This window comes from Trachinotus anak, unplaced genomic scaffold (genome assembly GCF_046630095.1).
Source record: "Trachinotus anak isolate AG129_WGS33_773 ecotype Australia unplaced genomic scaffold, CSIRO_AGI_Tana_v1 ptg000028l, whole genome shotgun sequence".
Lineage (NCBI taxonomy): Eukaryota > Metazoa > Chordata > Actinopteri > Carangiformes > Carangidae > Trachinotus > Trachinotus anak.
The window spans coordinates 6,666,590-6,679,092 of record NW_027273879.1 but is presented as its reverse complement, the minus strand read 5'-3'; the positions used below and the strand labels follow the sequence as shown (position 1 = coordinate 6,679,092).

The 12,503-nt window shown below is 39.0% G+C and overlaps 1 protein-coding gene across 1 annotated transcript; it reads left to right on the top strand.

Annotated features, from left to right (window-relative positions):
* The first annotated feature begins 562 nt into the window (after nt 1-562).
* Nucleotides 563-11,328, top strand: klhl8 (kelch-like family member 8). The gene is made up of 12 exons (XM_071466437.1): nt 563-651; nt 3,354-3,573; nt 3,868-3,929; nt 4,288-4,453; nt 4,717-5,037; nt 5,302-5,488; nt 5,769-5,912; nt 6,250-6,361; nt 6,799-6,967; nt 7,060-7,219; nt 7,913-8,114; nt 9,473-11,328. The coding sequence occupies exons 2-12, from the start codon at nt 3,376-3,378 to the stop codon at nt 9,594-9,596; spliced, it is 1,845 nt and encodes a 614-aa protein (XP_071322538.1). The 5' UTR covers nt 563-651; nt 3,354-3,375; the 3' UTR covers nt 9,597-11,328.
* The last annotated feature ends 1,175 nt before the right edge of the window (nt 11,329-12,503 follow it).

Here is a 12,503-nt window from a genome sequence, read left to right as displayed (position 1 = left end):
TGTAAAAATACTCCATTACAAGTAAAAGTCTGGCATCAAAAATGTTACTTAGGTAAAAGTATGTCAATATAAAAAAGAAAGTACTAAATAATACTAAATGCAGTAAAATTGTGTGTGTATATATTATTATTACTGATGTAGTTACATGTAAGCAACTTGTACTTGGTTAGAGTGGATATCTGATCTTAATTATTTTTATATAAGGCTACAATAATAATGGATTAATGTGCTGTTGATTAATTGGCTAATTATTTAACCACTAATTTTATATAAGCCTACTGTTGGGTTATTTAATCCATAAAAATACATCTTATTTGACAAGCTCTTATCTGTGTCCTATGTAAAATGTTAATTAGTAAAGGAAACATAGCTCTCAAATACTTAATACTAAATACTAAAGCTTACTGACACTTTTTTTTTTACAATTACACTACATTTTTCATTCTTCACCCCTTTTGCTTTTTCTTCCTTATTACCACTTCAACTGCTTCTTCATACAAATGCAGTAACCACACTGCGATTTCCTCAGAAATTGCATTTGAACACTTTAAAACTACAATACCCATGAAGCACCTGGAATCACAACAAACGTGCTAATGCCAAACATTCCACTCAAAGAAGCCGGCATCTTAATTCTCGCTACGACATGAGGTATCTAAATTAAAATCATATTTCATTTATCACCATGATTCTCCAGTCTTTTGTAGCTGTTTTTTAAAACTGTATGTTGTGTATTTTCGCTTAATTTGTGGTTATATCGTGTCCGTTCTCTGCCTGTTAACGTTAGCTGGACGGACGGATGCTAGTTCGCCTGCTAGCTGCCGTTAGCGAGCAGGCGAACCATTTATTCTGCTCATAGGCTAGCTAGCGAGATTTATCATGTTTATTAAATCCACATTAATAAAGATACACTGAGAGAAACAAGCACTGCTACAGTGGATATGATAACGTTCATCACTCAGCCACTCACACCGCTTGATAACCCAGCCTGTTTCATAAACTGTTGACGTGTGGCTGCATGTTTGGTATTTATTTCAGCTTTTGTCGACTGTTATGCCCGATAGTTTGTGCTCCTCTAGCTGCAATAAATGTAACCACGATTTCTTTTTGTAGCCAGAGAGAATCGACATGTCAAAAATAATTTTAGATGACATCTGAAGGTGCTAGCTATCGATTACAGGAAACAACTATGTTGTTAGGTGGTATCCTAAATATTTGCACCCCTTACATCTTCTCCAGGTGTTCCAGTCTCCGGCTATTAAAGCCTCTTTATATGCAGAATTTATCATATTGCATATGTTTGGCATGTCCAAGACAAAGTCCCCTGCACACTTTTATACCTGAAACAGTCACATGTTTGGAACATGGTGAGGCAAGGAGGGCTTGTTTGATTATTTAGGGCTAAAAATTAGATATGTACTTGCATACACTAACAAAGATGCACGACTTTCAGACAGAAAACAATGTCAACTAAAGACATATAAATAGGAGCAAAACAAACCAGTGAGCTGCATATGAGATTTTACAAACAAGTCACTTAGGAAAGATCAGCTAGTAAAAAGTGCATGTGTTACATGTCATTAGAAAAACTCAAATACATTATTATTCAAAAGGTGAAGTAAATCTAAGAGCTGTCTGCACAACAAATAGTGTCCTTGACATTTATCACTCTTTTTCAACCCTCAACCCTCTTTAAATGTGGCGTGGGAAATACAGTAATGTGGTCAGTGTGCAGGAAAAAAACTAATTAATTGGGCAATCAATCTGCGGCAGGACTCTGACCAAAGGACAAAGCATGGAAGCACAGCATTTGCTGTAGTTGCTGTGTCCCCTTGGAAGTGGGTGAAGTAATATGACATGACAACAGTGGGTTCATTCTCATTGTCTGTGTACCTTTGTGCCTAATGTGGCATGCTGGTTGTCTAGTGGGAGTCCCTTTTTCTATGGTGGACACACAGAGATGCATAGAAAAATGTTGCATGGATTTAAAAAGCTTGCTGTTATTTATTTTTTTTACTTTGTACTCAGTGGAGTTGAGTAGTTGTGCAGTGCATTTCTGTTGTTAAATTATTGACTATCTCACTTCACTGTACTCCTCATAAATGATATATCATAGACTGAGGATGTTTTCATCATAAAAGTGTTCCAACTGATCCCGAGTCTGTCTGTGATGAAAGTGAATATGACTAAATCCCCACGTGTGTTGAGAAAGCAAACAGTCTCAAAGATGAAACCTATCGACGAGCCAACAAAGTAGAACAGAAGTGGAAAGAGCCTTTGATCCCCAGTGCCTATGATGGGACTAGATGTTTTCTGCTCTTATAGCTGAGAGGACTAGTGATGAGGGGGCGATACACTGAGTCTATTCAGCTTCAGAGGCATAGCTTAAAAGAGAGACAGTGCATCATCTGTAAGGTGTGGGCGGAGTTGTGGCTTCTGGCTGCCTGCTCTCAGTTAATCTGTTCCCAACTAGAGACTTATCGTCTGTGGCGACTTCATCAGACTCAGCAATAGGTAGGAACTTTTATGGGTTTGATTGCAGTGTTTTCTGAGCAGTGTGCTATGTTAGCTTGGAGGAATTAGCTTGTGCTATTTTTTTTTTCTGAGTAAAGGGGAAGTGACACTGAAAGGGGGAGGAGTACTCACCAAACTTGCTCAGCTGGCAGGCAATACCCCCTACCACCAGTTTCCCTTGTGTTTCCTCCATTTAAGCCTGTAGAATGCTATTTCCACCGAGTTGTGGTTTCTGTTTCAGAATGCGAGTTATTCTTGCATGATGCAGTCAAAGGCAGTTTAAATTTGATCTGCTTATCATTGCAAGGGATGGGTGTTAATTCTATACTGTTATTAACAACCTCTTCATATAATTATACTGGGTCAAAGAGCACTGCTACTAAGGACTTTTCTGTTATTGATTAATCTGTTGATTGTTACATTCCTTTGTTTCTGACCAGCAGTCTAAAGCCCAACAATATTAAATTTATAGTGATATAAATCCGAGAAAAGAAGCAAATCTTCTGATTTGACATGGAGGAATCAGTCTTGCATCAAAATTTCTTGGTTCACAGCTCTCATGGATAATTAATGAAAGCAGGTTAAATGTGACTAGAAATTAGAGATCCTAAATATTTGAGGTCATGTATCATTTTTAACATTTACCTGATTAACTGAAGGTTAAACTAAGACAAAGCAGTATTTGTAGTAAAAGTGGAAAACATTTGACACAGTGGGATGAACATGTGTGTAACTGTTTACCATATGATTTAGAAAATTTTTGTCTACATTGCCTACCCCTAACTGCCACTGTGTTTACCAGGTGTTCAAATTCCTCAGCGCTTCCATCTCTCTTACAGGTGTTGTTTCCTGTAGCCAGCTATGGCACCAGGGGATGTGGTGCCAGACCATGTCAAGCAACTGAAGTCCAAGGACAAACGATCTGGAAACAGGACATCGAAAGCAGACTGTGAGCCTGATGGGTCCTTTGTCTTCGAGGCTCATGAGGCTTGGAAGGACTTCCATAACTCCCTCAGGCACTTCTATGAAGTGGGGGAGCTCTGTGACGTCACGCTGAAGGTAGGTCACTCTGTCTGGATTTGAGTAAGGAGATTTGAATGTCTTATATTTTTGTAACAGCTGATCATCTTTTATGTTTTCATTGTGGTCAGGTTGAAAGTTGTGATTTTATGAAGAATATCTTTTAGATGATCTTGATCACTCTAAATTTCAAGTTGAGTGTGGTGGGTTGGTTTATATCATTAAATAGCTTCAGAAATCACAATGCTGTGTCTGAATGGTCATATTCTAGAAATAAATAAATGTTGAATTTATCGGTACTGTTCATTCATTCATGTTTGTCTCTCTTTATAGGTTGGCAGTAGGTTGATACCATGCCACAAGCTCGTGCTGGCTTGTGTTATCCCTTACTTCAGGTGTGTTCTATTTTTATCCTTCATTTTTTGAACTACACCTATAATAGCAGTTTTCAGTGCAGTTATGAGTTGGTGTTTTTTTCTTACTAGTGAACACTGAATCTCCATAATGATTTAACGGAAGCTGTTGGTTTATAGCTGTGTTTTCTTTATGCCTGATATCACATGCCAGATATGTTTTTTGCTCTGACTGAACATGCAGAAATTAAGCAACAAAGAACCGTCTGTAAAATGAAAGTTAAGTATTAATAACTATAATAACACTTTCAGTTGAGGTGAAAGTATATGTACTGCTGGGCCTCCGTATTTAATGAATGGAAACCAGTGCCTCTTAAAGAGTGGATATTTATTTCCCCAGGGCCATGTTCCTGTCAGAGATGTCTGAGGCCAAGCAGGAACTGATAGAGATCAAGGACTTTGATGGTGATGCCATCCAGGACCTGGTGCATTTTGCCTACTCTTCCAAGCTCACATTAACTGTGGATAATGTCCAGCCACTGCTTTATGCTGCCTGCATCCTTCAGGTAGACACACACACACACACACACACACACACACACACACACACACACTGAATGAATTAACAAGCGATACAGGCATTTAGTTCTCCTTATTTTACATGAATGAGGAACTAGTGCATTTTCAGGGAAAGGTTAAGTATAGTGATACTCAGACCTTCATTTAGCACTTTGAAATCTCATGAAAGTTTTTCCATTTAACAGAATTTCAGTTTGTTATACACTGAGAAAATGTCTAAAATGTTTTTATTACTGCCTGAACCTGACAGGTGGAGTTGGTGGCGAGAGCCTGCTGTGAGTACATGAAAGCCCACTTTCACCCCACCAACTGCCTGGCAGTTCGTACTTTTGCTGAGAGCCACAATCGTGTGGACCTGATGGACATGGCTGACCGCTATGCCTGTGAGCACTTCACCGAGGTAGTGGAGTGTGAGGACTTCACGTGCGTGTCTCCCCAGCACTTGCGCACATTATTGTCCTCCAGCGAGCTCAACATCCACTCAGAGACGCAGGTGTACAATGCAGCGGTGAAATGGCTGAAAGCAAACCCGCAGCACCACGAGGCCTGGCTGGACCAGATCATGTCTCAGGTTAGAGACAACATAACTTGGATCATGAGGAGATGGATTGGTTGGGCTGAATGTGTTATCTTTATTAATGTTGCTCCTCCACGTGTTTTGGATTTGTGTTTGGAAGTACATCAGTATGTGTTTTATTCTGTTTTACTCATTAACTGAAGGTTTAGCTACATAACTGTGTGTAAAATCAGCGTTACATAAACAGTATGTTGACAGCTTTATGCAATCAGTTTTACAACTGCAGCACGCTATACAGTATGTTGGTCTCCTCTTCAGGTGCGCCTCCCCCTGCTCCCTGTAGAGTTCCTGACTGGAACCGTGGCTAAAGACGAGATGATCAAAGGTAACTTGAGTTGTCGTGACCTGATGGATGAAGCCAGGAACTACCACCTCCACCTCAGCAACAAGGTGGTGCCTGACTTTGAGTATTCAGTCCGTACCGTACCCCGGAAACACACTGCAGGTAGTACTTATATGGTGGTGTTGAGCTTTGAACATGTAACTACTGATTTTATGGTATTTGTAGCAACTTTCAGCAGTTTTTCTTGTTCCTCTAAAAAATACTCTTCTGAAACCAAATGTCCCTCTGAGTGTTTGTGTTGTAACAGGCTTGGTCTCATCTTCGTAACATAAGAAAATATTTTTTTTAAATGTTACATTAATTATGAGGTTCTGTGGGCATAACGTGTAATGTGTGTTCTCTCACTGTGCCAACGTTTTGTTCTCTCTCACCATTTCTTCAGGGGTTTTGTTCTGTGTGGGTGGCCGGGGGGGCTCAGGCGACCCATTTCGCAGCATCGAGTGCTACTCCATCACTAAGAACAGCTGGTTTTTCGGCCCAGAAATGAACAGTAGACGGCGCCACGTGGGTGTAATATCTGTAGGAGGTAAGAGGGATTATATATAACAGCACTACAGGAAGTAAGATACAGAGCATGGAGAGGTGAACAGTAGGGTTGAGAAAGAGCACATGGCAATATAATGGCAGCTATTTTTATTATAGACATTATATATAAATGTAAATAATACACTAATATTCAAGTTTTTATGAGATCATTCAGAAATAACATTAATACCACCTGAAAATATAACAAATTACTTGTCTAAAAAGATTAATTAGTTTGGTCTCACAGCATAAAGAACCATTGATCATTTGTAATCGCTGCTCTGTTCACACGATCATGAAGATTCAATATCATATCTGCTGGATTTTTGTTTCCTTAGGCAAAGTTTATGCTGTCGGGGGCCACGATGGTAATGAGCACTTAGGCAACATGGAGATGTTTGACCCCCTCACTAACAAATGGATGATGAAAGCCTCGATGAACACCAAGAGGTACACCGTACTACAATATACTGAATATGAATAGGGCTTTTTTTTCCTTTGGCTAACATTCTGGGTGTTAGCTCAGTGCTAACACACAGTGTAGAGCAGCTGTGGAGCTTGGCCAAAAATTGCCAGAGCCAGTCAGATTATCTGGGGGCCAGATCCACTAAGCTGGACAAAGTAAATTGAAATGTGGAATGTAATGATTATACTGAAAGCCTAGAAATTATTCATACCATTCTTTAGTCCTTGGCAGCTGTTAGTTTTAGAGTTTAAAACTCTGCTGCTTTGAGCCTCAATATTGATTTCATTATTTCCTGTTGACTTAAAAGATTTTCCCCCTTTTTCAGCTCAGGAAAATGCTCAGAAATGGATTGATACCCTAACATGCATTTCCTAAACAGCACATAATATCTGCTTTGAGCAAGGATGTATGTGTTTCTCAGGAGGGGTATAGCCCTGGCAGCTCTTGGTGGTCCTATCTATGCTATTGGAGGTCTGGATGACAACTCCTGCTTCAATGATGTGGAGCGTTACGACATCGAAAGTGACTGCTGGAGCGCTGTGGCTCCGATGAACACGCCCAGAGGAGGAGTGGGATCCGTGGCATTGGGGGTAAAATTTAAGAGGAAAGCCAATAACTGAAGACAAATATAGTATATAATAACTACACTGCACTTGACTGCTTTATATCTTTTTATTGCCAGAGTTTCGTGTATGCAGTGGGAGGCAATGATGGCGTGGCGTCACTGTCCAGTGTGGAGCGGTTCAACCCTCACCTGAACAAATGGACAGAGATCAGCGAGATGGGCCAGCGGCGGGCTGGAAACGGAGTCAGCAAACTGAATGGCTGCCTCTATGTAGTGGGTGAGAGGAATAAATAAACTACAGTTCAACTCCAAGCACCAGTAATATTCTGCTCCTCAGATTTGATCCCTTAAGTAGACAGATAAAGTTTGTTGGAGCCATTTACAGCAGTTAAAGATGACAAGATGACAAGACAAGATGTATTTTGTCCACATTTGCTCGTACTGCAGTGAGTAAATTTACACTGACTTCACGCTGCTTGTCATTATTTTACTGGTGTTTCCTCCTCTTATGTGGGTGCTTGTTTTGATACACCTGTGTCACATGCCTTAAGTGCACACACTACAGTTTTATACACTTGTGTGTGTGTGAAAGGCAAACGTCCATGTTTTGTGAAGCTGTCTGGTAACCAATTCATAAAGTTTAAGGATGAGATTTTTTTATTGTGGCACTTGAATCTGAACAGGCATTCAAGGTTCATTACAGCTTCTGTTGTGGCATTTTGCCTAGTGAGTGACTGTGGCTTGAAGTGGATACATGAAATCCTCTTCTCGCATGCCTTTTCTGTTTGTTCGAGTGTTAGTCGTCATTAAACCTGAGCATGTTGTTTTTCTAGTTACATGTATCCTAATTATTTTATGTGAAGTAATATTATACCAACCTTTTTTCTTTTTGAACAATTCTCAAAGATGACTGTTATCTCAAAATTTCATGTAATTTTGAATAATTGCCTTTCTCTGTCATTTTCTAAAGGTGGTTTTGATGATAACTCACCCCTGAGCTCTGTAGAGCGGTTTGACCCACGAATACACCGCTGGGAGTATGTGTCTGAGCTGACCACCCCACGTGGGGGAGTCGGAGTTGCTACTGTAATGGGACGAGTGTTTGCAGTTGGAGGCCACAATGGGAACATCTACCTGAACACAGTGGAAGCTTTTGAGCCTCGAATGAACAGGTGAGGAAGAGATGAATGAGTTACTGTGCTGTCTGATGTCCATTTCCAGGTGTGATGTGTGATAATTAAAAAGCTCTTTTTCCCATCAGGACGCGCTACGCTATACATGGCGCCGCCATCAGGTCCCTGCTTCTTTCCCTTTTGCTCTTCAGCAAAAGCAGCAGCGACTATCTGAAAAGATGCACATACAGTGTGATGCTGTAAGGAAACTGGCTGTCTAGTTGTTGGCCACTTCAGTTCAATTCAGTTAAAATACTTAATTAATAAATTAAAATAATTCCGGTTCTGATTCTAATTAATTTGTCCGTCAGGGGGCAATCTGAGGCAAGCAAGTGCAAATCCAAATACACAAAAACAATCCATTCAAACACATTGAAACTATTTTAAAAATGTATGTTTTGAAAAATGTGATAACATAATGCAAACAGTTCAAATACACAAGGATTAATGCTACAGGCCGATATGCCAACAATATCAATGCTACACAGGATTACTTTGTCAAAAAGACCAAGTACATTTATCAGTCTGTGTACAGCGTAGATGTCTCTCCTGCTACATGACTGTTCACAAGTCTAATTGCCTCCAAAATTTCACTAAACTACCTCCCATATGTCCAATCTATAGGACAATTCTAATGGTATTAGATGGAAGCAGTCATGAAGACAGTTTGCCGTCATTGATAATCTTATATGCCTTTTTCTGTTGAGTTGTTCAGTATCAAGTTGTACAAAGGATCTCAGTGTTTTGCCACTAATTTTAGAGCTGAAGTTCATGTCACCTTGTATTTGGTTCTTGGTCTATAAGTGTGTACACCAGCAAATAAAATGAAAAAATTTAAATACATTCCTTTTCAGTAGAAAGTTATCTATTGCTACAATATAATACACAGTACCACAGAAATGCTGAAAGGTTATGTTTGGTCATTTTTCTGCTTCTGTGTAAATATTAGATGTTACAGTGACTGAGAGAGGAACTTCACCAGTTGGTAACACATATATTGTCTTTGGAAATAAAAACAGAAAATAGTGGAGCTGAGTTAAAGACACAAGCAAATATTTGATGTTAAAGAAAAGCTGTGTAATCTTTATCCAATAAAAGCACAGTTATGTTATATGAGCTTTAAAAAAGGAGGAAATTTAAGGATACTGTCAACATAACCCACATTTTAAACTCATTCATCCAGGTGTGATTAGTTTTTCCTGAGACTGACAGAGGACTCGACCTGTTACATGCTTTCAATCTTACTAATTCTGCAGTTAGTTGCTCAAAATATTGCAGTATTGCTCAGGACTGTTAATATGTCTTCTTGTCTTCTTCTCTTATAATTCTGTTGTGATTTGTATCTGCCTGCTGCTCAGATGGGAGCTGGTGGGTTCAGTGTCTCACTGCCGTGCCGGAGCCGGAGTGGCTGTCTGCTCGTCTCACGTCAGCCAGATCAGGGACGTCGGCCAGGGCTCCAGCAACGTGGTCAATTGCATGTGACCACAACTCCACCTATTACCAGGTGACTCACTGCCAGGTCGCCATCAGATCTGATCACTGCACATGCACATACAACACAAAGCACACGGACAGTGACAGAGTGATTTTGCCCAGCAACATTATTCCTGTCAACACTGTCTGATCATCAGCCTCAAACTTGTTAAGGCTAATGTTCAGTTTGCACTCAGTGACTGAGGAATATTAGGGAGATTTTACTGACTTGAAGTGCACATCTGACAAATCTGAAGTCTTCTCTGACACAATCAAGACATTATTCTTGACTCATGCTGGTGTTATTTGCAATCAGTGATGTAGTATTTTGTACTGTATTTTCTTTTGTTTGACTGCCTTGACATAGTTTTGACTTTTTTAAAGGGAAAATAGAAGCTGAGCCTTGTATTTAATACTAACCTCTTGAGAATGAGAGGTGAGCTTGGATTCAGAACAACCAGGTTACTTAACCATGCACATAATGAACATGGGTTATATAGTGGGCTAGTATGAAAGTATTTCAAATGTTTCTCATTTAAGACTGTCACTGGATTCCTCTTTGGCTCTGCAGTTGTTTTCATTATCTGTGACAAATCATTCATTTTAAAAACTTTCATTCTGGATTCGACAACCTGTTTGCATTGTAGCGTGTGACATTTCAAACACTACCACTATCATCATTCAGTGTTAAGTAGGATGTTAAGGTGTCAAATGCATTTCCAAGATTCCTAGGGTAAGTGAAGGCATCCATTACGGCAGTTTTGACTTTATAGGAGCATTTCAGAACTTTTCTATCAGTGGTTCCAGCTGCAGCAAGCTGGATCCTAGCCAAGCAGTTCCAGCTGGCATGTACCTGTAATTGTGTTTGTACAATCATTTAAGGCTGATTGGGATAAATCAGTCGCTGGTTAGGAGGTGACATGTCTGAGGACTTAAGCGGATGCAAGTGCCCAACACAAATGAGCCCGTCAGCCACCTTTCCCTTAACCCCCGAGTTGTGAAAGGTTTGACAACTATATACCCGAGAATAAAGAGCAATCAGAGCAATACAGTGCACCTCTCCAGTCCTTTTTCAGTTTACGTTATTGTGTCGGGATGTGTTCAAACTGACGGGTGGATTTTCAAATCTAAGATTTGTGTTTGATGATAGCTGGACTGTCAGCGATCCTAGTCAGAGTTATCAGATGTGTAAGAGATTCAGCCGAGGTTTGTCTCTGCAGATGGTTTTGTTATATTTTAATATATGGACATTTTTGTATCATAGAATATGTGTATCTTTGGTATTATTCTTTACTACACTATCTAATCCATTGCTGTGCACTATTTTCCTAGAATAGATATGAAGTCTGAGTATATTTTTGTCCTAAATGGAGAATTTCATGTTATTCATGTTATGGGTTTGAAGATGCCTGTATCTGCCATATCTAAGAAAAATGTAATAATTTCTAGCAACAGTTTTGTTTTTCAGAATGGGCTGATGACTTGATGATGAAATGCTATATATGGTTTATACTAGAAGTATACATATTATTGCACAGTTTGTGTCCCATCTCATTAATAATATCAAACATTTTTACTCCAAAACTGAAGTCATTGCCATTTTTGCTAGCAAATAAGCCAGATACCAAGAGTGTTTTGCAAAACTTGATTGTAATTTGTGTTGTTCTTTCTCCTGACTACTTCCATCTTGTGCTTTTTATTCACATGGTATTGGTATAAATAAAGTTATGTGTAAAGTTCATCGCTGGCATTCCTCTTTCTTTTCTGTAAAAAATGATGAGTTTATGAATTGGTTAAAAAGGAAAAACCCCTCAGCAATCAGGTTTATGGTAATGCCCCTTTTATAAAATTAACTCTCAGTTGTGAAACGTCAGAACATACACTACAGACTGCTCTGAACTTCAGTGAAGATCCATAAAACTATACTTTTCTGAAAAGTAGACATTTCATACATCCATGTCAGAGTGAAAATCTTGGAGTTTTTGTGACTCTAATGTGTCTGCTGAGCAATATAACCAGTATGAAAATATTGTAAATGAGAAGTTTATTTCAAAATTAAGTTTATCGTTTTGTAACATCCTATTAAACTGAGTTAAAAAGTAACAGTTTGAGGCAGAGGCTTGGCAGTATAAAGTTTATTGACAGTTGACATGTGGTTGCTATAAACTGTATCTTCTGGACTTTGTGGTGTCACTGTGTCAAATGTGACTTGCACTCTTCTATCATCATTAAGGTTATTAAGGTATCTGAAGCCCCACACACAGTTTCACATGTTAAATTCTCTGAGCGTTTCTGATGTAACGCTCAGATGCTGAAAACAACAAACGGTTTGAAACCTTTCGAGTGTTTGTACTGTCATCATGTACAGTGTGATATAAACTCTATACCACACAACTCGCACGTGTGTCCACCATTTTCAACAATTATTGGTAAAAGTAAACGTAAGAAAGTGGTGGACGGCATTTTCAAATGAATTCTACCTGGCCTTTAAATGCTTTGATTAGGTAAGTACATTTTATTTATTTAACACTGTAAGTCATGAGTAAACACAAAGTGCTTATAGTGCGTTAAAATGCACTCAGCATTGAGTAACATAGAAGAAAATAATGACAGTTACAGGGAGAGGAAGTTTATAATTGACTATATTCTGTTTTGAAATGCGAACATTACAAAATGTGTTTACCTTAGAAAATGTGTCCATTTTGCATTGATAAATGACATGTTTATTATTGCTTCTCCTTAATATTATCCTTAATATATGGTGGGAATAGCCAAACTTCTTTTTTAATCACTGAAGCTTTATTCAGTAGCAAACACCCAGAGGCTGTTATGAAGAAAATGAGTCAAGATGTCAAGTGTTTGTCATCTGTGTTTTACTGCTTTCAGTCTTTGGACCCTGGATGGATGCTGAAAAGA